The sequence below is a fragment of the Procambarus clarkii genome, chromosome 17 (genome assembly GCF_040958095.1).
Source record: "Procambarus clarkii isolate CNS0578487 chromosome 17, FALCON_Pclarkii_2.0, whole genome shotgun sequence".
NCBI lineage: Eukaryota > Metazoa > Arthropoda > Malacostraca > Decapoda > Cambaridae > Procambarus > Procambarus clarkii.
In genome coordinates, this window is record NC_091166.1 from 48412903 (window position 1) to 48428665 (window position 15763).

Below are 15763 nucleotides of genomic sequence, written 5' to 3' on the forward strand. Positions count from 1 at the left end.
GAGGTGTTGTGCGGGACACACGGACAAGGACTGTGACAGCCTCAGTACCCGTCTCCAGTATGTTTCAGTCGACTGTTGTGAGTGGTATTATAGCAGCAGTACGTGGTATTACTAGTGGTATGCTTCCTAATGTATGTTACTCTATATGGAGAAATACAATAATATGTACTCGGGAAAGTTTAGCACCAGAACAATTAATAATGTACTAATTAAAATGTATTATTAAATTATTAAATAATATATTCAAAATTAACTTAAGCATTAAGAACATGAAACATTAATCTTGGATTATCACTATGGCACAAAAAAGCATTTTGACAGCTCATATTTTAATTGTCAAAAACTAGTTATTGTTAGGTTCGGATGTACAGTGTTAACTTACGCTGTGTAAATCTCGATTTAGTTAGATTTGGTAAGGTTTGGTTTTAAAATCCGTTATAGAACCAACCTGTGAACAATGCAACTTGTATCTGTCACATTATTAGTGGACAGGATGGGGTCGTATAGGTTTATGATAATGCTGTAGCTTTCTTGTGAGACAGTTTCCTTAAAGCAATGCTAAGTAACGTTAGGTTATAAGTGTAAGTTGCTATAAATATGGGTCCCGTAAGTGGGTTAGTCGAATCGCATGTATATATTTTGACAAAGTTTGTTTTATACTTGTTAAACTAATTGATGGATTAGGCTGTGATTGGTTGGCTTAGATTAGGTCAGCTAAATTTTCAAGTCTATTAGTGAACTGACTTGTTACCCAGAAGACAATAAATTACCCAAATCACAATAATGGGATTCTAAATAACGTTTATCTGATATAATGATATTGAATTAGTTGGATTTAGGTTTATGGGACACTACATAGCCCATCATTTTATTTAACCCATGAACACTTTGTACCCAAAGATCTTTCACCAACAATTTTTAAAAGCAACTCAACCCCAAACCAGCCTAGCAATATACGCGAGTTTAACCATTAGAAAATAAGCGTTATAATACAAAATAGTGTTTAAAATGAGAATTTTGAATGAATTGACTAGCTTGTAAAGCACTTGTATACAAAATGACCAACTTTAGATAAAGGCACATCGGACCACTGCTCTAGTGACTATAGTTTTGCTTTCGATTCTTACCATGCTCTGTTAACTTTTAATTTGCAAACAAATAATATTTTTATTATTAGTACAGTAACCAGCATAGGCTAAAATTAACACAGCATTCAATTTGGCTAATTTAGCAGCATTCAATTTGGTTAATTTAGCTGTAAGAGACAAGCCTACACTATATGGAATACATGTTTAGTACCTGCATTCCTTTGATATGATTGTTGTCACCCCAGAGATCAATAATAATAACAACAACAACAACAATATTCCATTAATATTTGATTACCTTAGGTCTATTACACAGTACTATTTAGTAGGCCAGTGTGCACTTGTTTCAAGGGAAAGAGTTTAACTTGGTGGCATCATATTTTATTAGTTGGTAAATGTCAACATTTTTAAATTCATTAAATTACAGTATTTTACTTAGTTTAATAGCTTGTTACTAACAATATATTTTTTTTTTTTACGTTTATAACTGATTATAACCCGAGATGTGTAAAAAAATAAATAGTCTGTGGCATTGATCTTCAATATTTCTTATACATTTGCATAAAAGTAAAAATTACATATTTGGCAACTATGAAATTATATAATTATATTAAATAGTGGTTTTCTTCCACACATTGCAGACAAAATTTGTTGAGTTAATGTACAACTTTATCAAAAGTAACTGCAGAATCAGCTGAAGAATGAACCCATGTCTAACCAAAGGACTGCAGATACAATCTCGTGGAGATTGGATACAGCCCCGAATAATTCATTAGCATCCAAGGAAAGGGCACTGGAAAGGGCATAGCATTTGAGGAGGTTCATTTCCACCTTCTCTCTCTCCATCTTCATCTATTCAGAATACATTCAGAACTCTTCCTCAGTTGTTGGTTTCTCCCATTGTATGGTAAAAAAAGGCCGCACTTCAACATTGTTTTTCTTTACCACATCTCTGCCCAGCTCTTTGCATTTCATGGCTCTTCCCATTGTGTTTTTTAGTTTCTCTGGACTACCATCATCTATATCAGATAAATTTTCAAAAGCCCTGTCATTTGCAACTAGTATGAGGTCATTTGGTTCAGATTCCAAGTAGGATTCACTTGTTCATTTTAACCCCAAACAGGGTATTTTCACATGTGGTTAAAAAAAAAAAATAGGTCCATAAAGCTTTCTCCTAAACATTTCTTTTCTTTCTCATACTGTATTGCAAGAATCATACTGTATCTTCACACTTTCCAACATAAGTAATAATATTCTACACTGAAAACTTATTCAGTGAGAAGTAAATAAATAAAAAATAGCAAAAACGTTTGATAAAATTTGACACATTTTATCAGTTGGTCCCATGTTGTAAATGAACAGATATAGGGGCACAATTTTAATAACACTTTTGAAGGATAAAGTGGGCTACTTACAATATATTTATAACACAAATTCATATAATATAAAATGTTTTTAAGGTCTGTTCGTTTTCACCCCAACATGTCCCATTATTTTTTCCACTCCACTTGACTATACTATACTGTACTGTATGTTGAAAACATTTTCTTAGAAACAATCTGAAGAATTTGTTTTTTTGTAAACAAAATTCAATTCAAGGGAACACTTTAATAGTTTTTTAATTCCATATTTCATACTGTGGACAATATTATACTGTATTAACTTAACCAAACGTAATGATATCTAACCTAACCAAACCTTAACCTAACCTAGCCATGGATAGAGAGTAGATAATAGCACTAATTATGAAGCCATTCTGAATCCAGTTCTGCGAGTCTATTTCCTCCCAGAGGACAGTTTGCATAACATTTGCCAGTTCTTTGACCTATTTACCAATACAGTAGTAAACAAAACAAATGAATCCACACCACCATCACTTATGTTTCTTTCAAAACTTGCAAAACCATATATATTCTGTTAGCCTAGCCTTTAATACAGTACTGCAAATTTTTTAATACAGTATATAAAGACAAAAATACATTTTGAAGTCAAATTACTTTGGAAATTTGCATTTTGTAGTTTTGCAGTGATCAATGCTCCACTTTGTGCTGGCAGATTGAGTTCCATTTTCTGAGGATTTGATTTATCTTGAAATTTATGATTTTGTCTCACTAGTTCATCCATGCTTTCTCTAAGGTCTACTATGACCATCCTTTGCCTCTCATTCATGCATTCCTCTAATGCCATAAATCGTTTCCATTTGGCTGGGTTTATATCTTTAGGCACTCAAACTTGCTGTAGGTATTATGCTAGACCGAGGATACTTTAGCTATGGCTTTTTCACTAGTATGCATATCTCAACAGTATCTCTCTCTCAAATAGAGAGAAAGATAAGGGGGGTTGATATCACACCGAACCTGTCCCCAGAGGCCCACATCAAAAGAATATCATCAGTGGCAAATGCTAGACTGGCCAACGTAAGAACTGCCTTTAGAAACTTGTGTAAGGAATCGTTCAGGACCCTATATATAAAAATTTCCGTGGTATCCTGCTACCACAATGAACGTTTTTTCTGGATGCTGTGCAGTATTGGTTTATGCCAATGCCCATCCTTTCTGTCTAACCTTTTGGCCGCTGGGTTAGTAATTGCTTTCGTCCCCTGGTTTGTGACGTGTTATTGTTTGGTCTCTGTTTTAGCTGAACCTCCTCAGTCTGGTTTATCAGGTAGCTGCTACTTTACTGGACAGGGCATCCCATTTTATTGTTTTGCAGTCATGGTCTAGCTTGGATGCCCGAGAGATGGAACCACCACTCTTTTTATTTAACAAGAGGGAGAATTTGGTTAGGTAAGCATGTTCAGAGTTTTTCACCTAACTGCCCTTCAGTTTCAGACCCTTCTGGTGTGGTGTGCTCCAGTCATTTTTTTCCTCCCTCGTCTGATCTGTACTCTGAATTGGTTTCAGACTTCAGGGTTATTGGTTCTTTCTTGTCATGAGGTTGGTCTTCCAGATTTTTATGGGTGGGCTGTCTTTGGAGGGGGGGCTCGATTCCTCCCTGTTTTTCACGGCCTTGTTCTTGAATGTGGGCACTTGCCAGCTCCATGCGAGTTTGTCTTTGCTTTCTACGAGTCTGTCTGCGTTTTGCCATTCGGGTCATGGAAAATCATAGGGTGCGCCTCCGACTGGCCTCCGTTTTCCTTGTCTAGGCTGTCCAGGTCCAGAAGTGTTTTCTGTTCAGCTTCGTGGCAGTCTGATTGCGTTGGCTATAGTGTCTGGGGATGGAGTGTATTCACCTAGTTGTGCTTGCGAGGGTTGAGCTCTGCTCTTCCTGCCTGCCTTTCAACTGTCAATCAATCAACCAGGGGTCTGGTAGCTGAGTGGACAGCACGCGGGACTCGTAATCCTGTGGCTCGGATTTGATTCCCAGCGCCGGCAGAGACAAATGGGCAGAGTTTCTTTCACCCTGATGTCCCTGTTACCTAGCAGTAAATAGGTACCTGGGAGTTAGACAGCTGTTACGGGCTGTGTGTGTGGGGGGGGGGAATTAGTTAGTAGTTAGTAACAGTTGATTGACAGTTGAGAGGCGGCCCGAAGGAGCAGAGCTCAACCGCTGCAAGCACAACTAGGTGAATACACCCCCCACCCCAGGAAGCAGCCCGTAACAGCTGTCTATATCCAAGGTACCTATTTACTGCTAGGTAAATACAGGGACATCAAGGTGAACGAAACTCAGCCCATTTGTTTCCGCCATGGCCAGGAATCGATCCCCGGCCCTTAGGATTACAAGACCCAGGTGCTGTCCACTCAGCCACAGCCCCCCTGCCAGTGTGTGTTTCCCGTGGTGAGCGCGGCAGCAGTGCCCAAGTTGTATACCCCTCTCCAAAATAGTGGTGAGCTTCTTTACAACTTGCTTGGCATGTGGGCGAGCTATTCTTGTCTACCAATTTGGATTTAGCTTGGTCCCTCTCCATTATGGCCACGTCGCCCTTTATCTCCTCTCCTGTTCCTGGAGGAGGAGGTTTCTTAGGTAATGTTGGCTGCTGCTGTTAATTTTCAGCTTCTTGTTGGGTCTTTTTGTAACTGGGTTCTGTCCTTGTTGCGAGCAGGTGCTCTTTGGTGGGGCTTCGGTGTCGATTTCTGCCATCTTATCTTTTCTCTCTTGGCTGTTTGTCGACCGCCATCTGGTGGCTAATTACAGTACTGTCTCATCCTATCGGTCTGCTTTGGCGGAGCCGCTTTCTTTGCCTTTCACAGGCTTCGAAAAAGACAGGCAATATGCTCATCTACCTTGTGTCTACTTTGTGCACACCATGCGCATGCCTTGTGACCAGATTCCTGAAATAAATGATTTCTATAGGAGCATAAAATACATTAGGCACACTGTATAATATAGAGAAAAAGCCCAGAGACGGGTTACATCCCTCGGACAAAGAGAACTGGGGACGACATCCGCACTTCACAAGGGAGGCAATAAAGTACTGGCAAAAATTAGAAACTAGTTACACTATCACAAATGAATAAGGCTTTTGAGATACAGACCTAGCAGTTACATGAATATAATGAATTATACAATCCGAGTTAACACAGATTTAGAGCAGGTCTTTTTCTTGTCTTTTGCAACCACTTGATCACTATGACAATCTTATAAATATATTAGAAGCAAAAGCATTTGATAAGAAATGTCGATGAAACAACAACAAGAAACTTTTTTTGAGAACCGAACAAGTTTCTGTTGGAGGTAGTGGACCAGCCTGCCTGTGATGGCTGTGTGGACCTGCCAGTTACGAAGACACATAGCCTCAAAGATCAAACACACCAGGGAAGGCTGGCCAGATGCTTGACTGCGGAAGTAAGACACACTCGAAACAGTTTACAGGTAATCAGGCATGCACACGCACGCACGCATGTCTGTGCTTGTGTGTGCATACATATACACTGTGTGCATGTGAATGTAGGGACACATTGTCTCGGATATAATCAACTTGTTCATAGTTTGTTGTAGTTGTGTGGAGAGGGCATACTGGTGAGGCTGTAAGCGAAGGCTAGAGGCCAGGCTGTAAGCGAAGGCTAGAGGCCAGGCTGTAAGCGAAGGCTAGAGGCCAGGCTGTAAGCGAAGGCTAGAGGCCAGGCTGTAAGCGAAGGCTAGAGGCCAGGCTGTAAGCGAAGGCTAGAGGCCAGGCTGTAAGCGAAGGCTAGAGGCCAGGCTGTTGACAGTGGGAACATCACGTGTACTATTATGTGGGTCATATAAGCCAGGTGACCAGATGACCTCTGCCCGCCCGCTCCCGATACAGAGAAGGAAAGCAAGTGCACTGATAAGTCCTTTCACTAGCGTAGTCCAGTCACAGTGAAAGGTGTAAGGTAACGCCAGTCTTTGTCTGGGTGTCTACGCCGAGTGCATGGAGGTTAAGAATTAACATTTCGCCTTGGTTTTTTTTATAAATAATTTAACGGAGCTGTTAAACAAGGCTCAATAAAATGCATGCAAACATGTAACTGTGACAAAGTGCACGCACGCGTGTGTGTGTGTAATATATAATTTATATATATAATATTATATATATATATTATATAATTATAAGATATAGCTCTTGGTAGTAGACATACCCATCATAGGTACCGGGTACATACGAGGCTTACCACTGCAGAGTGACATGGTTGCAAACCTCTATAAACTTAGCCTTTCTTCCCAACAAATGGAACATAAAGTTAAAACACATTATAGGAAAGTGAACTAGTTGTAGCGAGTGAGAAGAGTGTGGGTGTAGCCCCAAAGATGATGTATGTGGGAGAGTTGGGTACTGGGGCAGTGAGCGTCAGGTCCATACTGTTGTCACTAGCATTACGTAAGAAACGCCTGACTTCCGTCTTCCTGTACTTCCGCCATGGCGTAGCTGTTTCGCAGAGTCGGTTAAGTGCAGCCCCTATTAACGGGTGACCTTGGTGGGAGCCCGCCGTCTGTACCTGCTGGGGTAAAAACTCTCACTTCCTGAATATATGACGTGTGAGGCTGCATGACCCTCCGCCAACCCTTCTCTAACAAACTGTCTTTTGTTTCCCGGAGGATGTTGTTCCATTGGGTGTGTACTAGAGTTGGAATTGACGAAGTCAGGCCCGGTAATGTCCTGTGTCTGCCACCTCCTCACTGAGCTCATGAATCAACCTTTTCACAGACCAAGTCCATTCCATCCAGTGGTAGACCCCAAAGACGGAAGCAGGAGACTGACGCAACATCTTCACTTGAAGGGCTTTGTCTCCTCTTGTTTCTCATGTACAGCAAATAATATGACAAGGGGTCGTCACATCGATGATCTAATTAACATAACATGAACTGATCAGAAAAAGCAGGACGCTTCCTGTTTGTGCTATGTTTAGCGGGCAGAGTTCGTAGATGTGTTTCATTGTTTTGCTGAGTGAATGTGGGAAGTGTGTTGGGGCGGAGGAGCCTTGACGAGGCTGTTGCCTGGAGGGCCTCATTAGACCTTGAGGTATGGAGGGCGGTCGTGCGGGCTTTCAACCAGGTAATGACCTTTTCCCTAAGCTTCAGCTTTTCGCCTTTTTATTGTATTTCTTGTGCCATGGATACGATACGTACTGCGCCAAGCACAGTTTGTAATGCCCGTACCTGGTCGCGTGGCATACTGTGTTAAATTTGTGTTTATTAATGTTGGTTCGTATTTATTAGGGCATATTTCATACCTACCTTTGTCTTTACCTCCTGTCCTCTTCCTCCTCTCTCCTGTTCCTCTCTCCTGTTCCTCTCCCTCCTCTCCTCTTCCTCGTCTCCCCTTTTCCTCCTCTCCCTTTTCCTCCTCTCCATTCTCCTCCTCTCCCTTCTCCTCCCCTCCCTTCTCCTCCCACTCTTCCTCCTTTCATTTTCCTCTCCCCTTCCTCCTCGTCCTCCCCTCCTGCCTGTCCTCCTCCTCCTCCATTCCGCCTCATTTTCTTAGTAGTGTGTGACTTGAGCCTATGTCTACTGGGTCTACTCTCTCTTAGGGCGCTGATATATGCTTGCACTGACAAGTTGTTCTTCCCAGCTTGTTTCTGCTTTATTCACTTCTTTCTGCTTTATTACTTATTTCTGCTTTATTCACTTTTCTGCCTTATTACTTCTTTCTGCTTTATTCGGGGTCTAATGAGGCCCTCCAGGCAACAGCCTCGTCAAGGCTCCTCCGCCCAACACTCGCTTCCCATATTTCTGCTTTCTGCTTTATTTATTTATTCGTCAGTTTATTATTAAAATTTGATTTGCAGACTTCTGCTCTTGGATGTGCGGCTGGCTGTGCCGGTGTGTTGCCCACGCTTGTCTGAACTTTGTGATCAGGTTGTGATGTACATAGTTGTGACCGGGCCCGTGTTTCCTGTCGCGTCTGGAAAGATTGTTGTACTCCGGTGTCCATATTTCCCTGCTATAGTAACCCTTTGTGTCAGTTTGAAGTAACTGCATTTACCACATGGGCAAATGTAGTTGGGAGGACAGTTATATAATGGCCTTGGTTTTGCGTGCTTTGGAACCCTGAATGTGGCCAATGGGAATGATGTTATGGTATTTGTGGAGATGTTGAGTATTTTGCTTTGTGTTAATATCTTTGAGTGTAATACTGGAATAGGTGATGTACTCACCTAATTGTGCTTGCGGGGGTTGAGCTTTGGCTCTTTGGTCTCGCCTCTCAACTGTCAGTCAACTGGAGATGTGTGTGGAGGTGGTGTGTGGTTGTGGGGTACACGTGGTGGTGGTACTGGAGTGTGTGAGTGGTGGTGGTACTGGAGTGTGAGAGTGGTGGTGCCAACACCAGGCTGGTAGAGGAGACAATAACGGTGACGGTAATACACACAAAAATTACATTATCGTGATATATCGATGCGAAAATCCACAGGAACCTTCCTCAGTCAGGCTTTTCCCAGGCTTGACCCTGTTCTTGTCTGATGGGTAATTGTGAACCGGTTCTCGTTATAGCACGTCGCATTTTAACGTATACTTTACCTAAGGCCAAAAACTGACGAATAAGAAAATGGTAGCGGCTCGCGAAATGGACATAAGTCCCGTTTTCGTTTTGTGGGTCCTTTGTTAGGTTAGGGCAGTTTATCACGACAGTTTCCTGACGTTAGGGAACGTTGGCGAGGACTGGGTGAACTGTGAGGTGCCTGGGTTAAGGTACCGCTTGCCCGAGGCTCTCACCGCGCTCAGTGGAGCACCTAGCAGCTCCTCCACCTCCTGGGTCATGGTGTGGAGCACCTAGCAGCTCCTCCACCTCCTGGGTCATGGTGTGGAGCACCTAGCAGCTCCTCCACCTCCTGGGTCATGGTGTGGAGCACCTAGCAGCTCCTCCACCTCCTGGGTCATGGTGTGGAGCACCTAGCAGCTCCTCCACCTCCTGGGTCATGGTGTGGAGCACCTAGCAGCTCCTCCACCTCCTGGGTCATGGTGTGGAGCACCTAGCAGCTCCTCCACCTCCAGGAGCACAACTTAGGAAGTAATTTCCACTGGTGTAACACTGCTTTGCTCTTCCTGCTTCACGTCGTCGAGCGTTGCATGCGCTACCTTCTTTTTTATTTTAAGGAAGTAATGTTAGATGGTCTGCGTACTAGTCTTTTTATGCATGCAGGATTGAGCATTAGCTCTTGGGCCCAGCTTTTCCATCCCCCGGTTGTCTAATGCCAGCCGGGGATGACCTGACCTATTTCCCCAACATATTTACTTAAAAATTTATGGCTGGAGTTTGCCTCCAAATCTTTTTCTTTTACTTCATTCTATTTTCCCCATTGATCTTGCACCATAAAGTCCACTACGGGCTCACCATAGCCCGTGCTACTTGAAACTTTTGTTCGGAGTAACTGAATTTTAAATAATAACAACAACAAAGGGAGCATCTCTATTATTAATCTGAGTCTCCTCTAGGTATTTTATATGTATCTATCGTGTTCTATCCCCTCTTTCTCTCCTCTTTTATGGAGTTCTTTGTATCTCATCATATACTGTCCTTCGCAATTCTGAGACGAGCCTTGTTGTAACCGTTTTCGAGTTTCCTTGTGTTTAGATGAAGGTTCCATGGTGGGGCGTCATACTCTAAACTGGTGTCACACGAGCGGTGCTCGGTGAATGCCTCCTTATTTAGGTTCCTGAATGATGTTCAAAGTTTGGCTGGTGTAGAGTGTAGAGTATGGTGCTGACGTTATCCTATTTATAAGAGCCTCCTATTTATGAGATTGGTTTGGTGTCATGTCCACTCCCAGGTCTTTTTTTTCTAGTTATGAGGTAATTCCCTCATCATAGTGTAGTGTCCTTTTGGTCGCCTGACGCCTGTGCCCATTTCCATCACCTTACATGTGCTGATATTGTACTCCGGTAGCAGTACAATACCACAATACAAAATCATTTGTGCAGGCGAAATGATTTCGCCTGCACAGATGTTTATCTCTCAGAATGTTTGGTAACAGGTTTATTGCTGGTGATGTGTGTCTATGTATGTATTAACACGATGTACTGAACGGGGTGAGAATAGCTTGAGCTACCTCATCCCTTTGTGTGTATTTTACATCAATAAACTTATTTCAATTTCGCCTGCACAAATCCCTTGATATATCAAGAGATGAACTTGACGAGACTGGTATAGAGTTGTTGGATTGTGGTTCTTGTTAGTGACGGAGATGGTGTTGGTGGTCTCTACTTGAATAGACAACCTGAGGGGCGTCTGATAGCTGAATGGACAGCGCTTCGGATTCGTAGCCGAGGTTCCGGGTTCGATCCTCGGTGGAGGCGGAGATAACTGGGCAAAAAGTTCCTTTTACCGTGATGCACCACCTGTTACCTAGCAGCAAATAGGTACCTGGGAATTAGACAGCTGCAACGGGCTGCTTCCTGGGGATATGTGTAACAAAAAGGAGGCCTGGCCCTGGTCGAGGACCGGGCCCCAAACGCTAAGCCCCAAAATCATCTCAAGATAATCTCAAGAGTATCCCCTCCCACCAATTATAGTTTGAGCGCTTGTTGAGCACATTGCCAACCTGTTCCGCCTTCCGACTCCGCGCACTGGCCTACGGCAAGGACACTACAATTTCATATTTTTTCTCCAGATTTTTGTTTTGTTTTATATGCTTTACTAACCCTTTAGGCCGGCCAGTTATGCCTGTTCATTCTGAGCATACCTGTTGTCCCCTCTGTTTTTCAACGGAGCTATTCTGCACACCCTGCCACGCTGAGATAGAACGGCAAGAACCCAAGACTGTCCAACGTCAAAAGATTGTTATTTGCTTAGCTAAACGAACTAGGGGGTTCAGTGCCTGAACCGATTATGGGCCTCTATAACCTTTTACACCACTGCCCACAGGATGGGTATGGGGTGTATAATAAAGAAATTGAATTGGGCTAGTGTTGAGGGGAAGGAGGGGCATCGTACACAGGTGTAGAGGATGACAGTGTGAGCATGTGCTGGCCTCCCACTGGGCCTCGGGGCCTGTATCATAAAGTAATAACTCGTACATTCTCCGGCGATGCTTACGGTGGTCAGCTCATTACACACTCCAGCACTCCTCAGCTTTCCCTTTTCCTTTTTTTGTCACCTTCACACATCTTTGTCTATTCCTCTTTTTCCGTCCGTCGTCGTCCCCCCTTCGCTTACTTCTGTCTCTTGCCTTGCCTGTTATTCTTGCCTGCCTGCCTTGCCTGCCTGCCTGCCTGCCTGCCTGCCTGCCTGCCTTGCCTGCCTGCCTTGCCTGCCTTGCCTGCCTTGCCTGCCTTGCCTGCCTTGCCTGCCTTGCCTGCCTTGCCTGCCTTGCCTGCCTGCCTGCCTGCCTGCCTGCCTGCCTGCCTGCCTGCCTGCCTGCCTGCCTGCCTGCCTGCCTGCCTGCCTGCCTGCCTGCCTGCCTTGCCTGCCTGCCTGCCTGCCTGCCTGCCTGCCTGCCTGCCTGCCTGCATGCCTGCCTGCCTGCCTTGCCTGCATGCCTGCCTGCCTGCCTGCCTGCATGCCTGCCTGCCTGCCTGCCTTGCCTGCATGCCTGCCTGCCTGCCTTGCCTGCCTGCCTGCCTGCCTGCCTGCCTGCCTGCCTGCCTGCCTGCCTGCCTGCCTGCCTGCCTGCCTTGCCTGCCTTGCCTGCCTGCCTGCCTGCCTGCCTTGCCTGCCTTGCCTGCCTGCCTGCCTACCTGCCTGCCTGTGTGTTGTTGTTGAGTGCGGTTATCGTATTATTGTTGTGGAGAAGTGACGGTAGCCCCCAGTTCGCTACAACTGGATAATTACAGTGAAAGTGTTCATAATACTAACCATTCATCCCGGGGTCCCACATTCACAGTGTCCCGCACCAGCTCACGCTCATCACTGCTTTAATTATGCAGGAAGCTTGCTATTTTGGAGAGTGGGGGTTCCTGGTTTATTTTGAACATTGATACACTGGAAAGTGGCGTTACGTAATGCTTGTATAACACAGCTGCAATGGTGCCACCGGGATTGGAGACCAGTTGGCCTGTGTTCGGGCCATGGCACGCTTCTTGCGGTATGAGCCACTTGTGTTCTTAAGTGCAGTACTACTTATTTCCTTATTTAACTTATAATATTGGAGGCTCAAGAAATTAAAGGTAGGTTACTCAAAGAAATCTGTGGCTTTGGACCTAAAGACTAGATACGTACACACACACACACACATTCCCAGCGCCAACGAGAAACAATGAGCAGAGTTTTTCACCCTGATGCCCCTGTTACCTAGCAGTAAATAGGTACCTGGGCGTTCGACAGCTGTTACGGAGCTGCTTCCTGTGTGTGTGTGGGGGGGGAATATATATATATATATATATATATATATATGACCGAAAAAGTAAGATTAATAATTCTAACACGAATTTTCTCAATCTTACGTACATTTCTTTTCACTGTTGGAGGTAATTCAAAAATCAATTCTCCAAAATTCATTTTTATTTCTAGTCTGACGCGACACGAGCGCGTTTCGTAAAACTTATTACATTTTCAAAGACTTTAGTTTACAAATACACAACTGAATAGAACTTACAGATGATTGATGAAGATTAAGCCACCCAAGAGGTGGCACGGGCATGAATAGCCCGTAAGTGGTGGCCCTTTCGAGCCATTACCAGTATTAAAAGATGATACTGGAGATCTGTGGAGGCGCAACTGCACCCTGCGTGACGGGAGATGTCTCCCGGACCAAGTGTGGCATATCTTCTTGATTGATGAAGATTAAGCCACCCAAAAGGTGGCACGGGCATGAATAGCCCGTAAGTGGTGGCTCTTTTGAGCCATTACCAGTATCAAGAGCTGATACTGGAGATCTGTGGAGGTGCGAATGCACCCTGCATGACGTGAGATGTCTCCTTTGTGAATGTGTTAAGATGAAGCCACCCAAAAGGTGGCACGGGCATGAATAGCCCGTAAGTGGTGGCCCTTTTGAGCCATTACCAGTATCAAGAGCTGATACTGGAGATCTGTGGAGGTGCGAATGCACCCTGCGTGACGGGAGTTGTCTCCTTTGTGAATGTGTTAAGATGAAGATGAAGCCACCCAAGAGGTGGCACAGGCATGAATAGCCTGTAAGTGGTGGCCCTTTTGAGCCATTACCAGTATCAAGAGCTGATACTGGAGATCTGTGGAGGTGCGACTGCACCCTGCGTGACGGGAGATGTCTCCCGTGTGTCTGTGTGATGTGACGACGACCTGAGAACTTACACATCTCCGATTTTGTTTGTATCTACATTTGAGTGAGGTGGATGGGGTGAGGTGGCATTAATAGGGTATTAATTTCATCAACACAAGACAGAACAAGAGGTGGCATTAATAGGGTATTAATTTCATCAACACAAGACAGAACACGAAACAATGGGTATTGAAATGGAAGTGATTGTAGAAAGCCTATTGGTCCATATTTCTTGATGCTTCTATATTGGAGCGGAGTCTTGAGGTGGGTAGAATATAGTTGTGCATTAATTGGCTGTTGATTGCTGGTGTTGACTTCTTAATGTGTAGTGCCTCGCAAACGTCAAGCCGCCTGCTATCGCTGTATCTATCGATAGATACATATGATTGAGATTGTTATAGATTCAGCTACTCGGAACAGGTTCCAAGTAGCACGGGCTATGGTGAGCCCGTAACTTACCTGGCACAGGAGCGGGGCAAGTAGCACGGGCTATGGTGAGCCTCGTGGACGGGAGATGTCTCCCATCTGTTTCAGTGTGTCATGGTGCATAATATGTACCTGAGGATAAGGTGAAAGTGATGAGGTGAAGAAACACCTTACTTGTAGGTTAACCTTGTGTAGCTTCCGGGGATAAACTCTGCGTGGAGTGTCACTTGAATTGTACGGTGCCATGTACTGGACAGCTCAATTATTACGGAGGGTATAAGCTATATATTTTTCCCAGGTAGGAGGTGTGCGGTTTCCTCGGGTGACTTGGCGAGCTGGTAAGCCTCAGTTACCTCGTTTTATCCTAAAAAGTGGTGTATTTGTTAGGCTAATTTTTGTTGCAGATTTGCAAGGACTTTCATGTGTCAGGTTCTCAGTTTCAGGGAATCATTGTTGCAAATTTATTTACATGTTTCCGGAATTGGTAGCCTCTGTAAGAACATTTTGTGTACTGGTCTACGGGTGGTAGGACGAGGGCAGGCTGAGGGGGCTGGGATCTGAGGGCAGGCTGAGGGGGCTGGGATCTGAGGGCAGGCTGAGGGGGCTGGGATCTGAGGGCAGGCTGAGGGGGCTGGGATCTGAGGGCAGGCTGAGGGGGCTGGGATCTGAGGGCAGGCTGAGGGGGCTGGGATCTGAGGGCAGGCTGAGGGGGCTGGGATATGGGGCAGGCTGAGGGTGCTGGGATATGAGGGCAGGCTGAGAGTGCTGGGATATGAGAGCAGGCTGAGGGGGCTGGGATCTGAGGGCAGGCTGAGGGGGCTGGGATCTGAGGGCAGGCTGAGGGGGCTGGGATCTGAGGGCAGGCTGAGGGGGCTGGGATCTGAGGGCAGGCTGAGGGGGCTGGGATCTGAGGGCAGGCTGAGGGGGCTGGGATCTGAGGGCAGGCTGAGGGGGCTGGGATCTGAGGGCAGGCTGAGGGGGCTGGGATCTGAGGGCAGGCTGAGGGGGCTGGGATCTGAGGGCAGGCTGAGGGGGCTGGGATCTGAGGGCAGGCTGAGGGGGCTGGGATCTGAGGGCAGGCTGAGGGGGCTGGGATCTGAGGGCAGGCTGAGGGGGCTGGGATATGAGGGCAGGCTGAGGGGGCTGGGATATGGGGCAGGCTGAGGGTGCTGGGATATGAGGGCAGGCTGAGAGTGCTGGGATATGAGAGCAGGCTGAGAGTGCTGGGATATGAGGGTAAGCTGAGGGTGCTGGGATACGAGGGCAGGCTGAACCTCACATTGTTGAAAAAGAATACCTGACCGCAAGAGACAAAGTAGCCAGAGTAGTAGGCCAATGATAGAGCGACAGACCGCATGGCGCTGGAGGGAAGAGAACGAGAGAACATAGTTCAGTGGGAAGGGGACCCACGCGGAATGTATTACAAAGAAATTAGCGCAAGTAAAATTGTCATTATTTCAGAAGTAAATATGACAACACACAAGTGGATCGGGAGTCAATTACATAACGGATAGTTAAAATGTTGGGATTCCCGGAGCCGGAGTCCCAACCCTGCTTGATAAAATGTGTTTACGTGCAGTGCAGCAGGAGTTAGCATGCAGCAGTGAGGCTGGGGGGTGATGGCTGGACACGCTTCCAACGGCAGGTGTGGGACCCTCGCCCAGTTCTGCA

General features: G+C 45.4%; 1 protein-coding gene across 1 annotated transcript; it reads right to left on the bottom strand.

Annotated features, from left to right (window-relative positions):
* Window positions 1–14608: 14608 nt before the first annotated feature.
* On the bottom strand, window positions 14609–15449 carry LOC138365700 (uncharacterized). Its single transcript, XM_069326192.1, has 2 exons — window positions 15390–15449; window positions 14609–15235 (listed from the first exon to the last, which is right to left on the bottom strand). Exons 1-2 carry the CDS (start codon window positions 15447–15449, stop codon window positions 14609–14611), a joined length of 687 nt encoding a protein of 228 aa, XP_069182293.1.
* Between the last annotated feature and the right edge of the window lie 314 nt (window positions 15450–15763).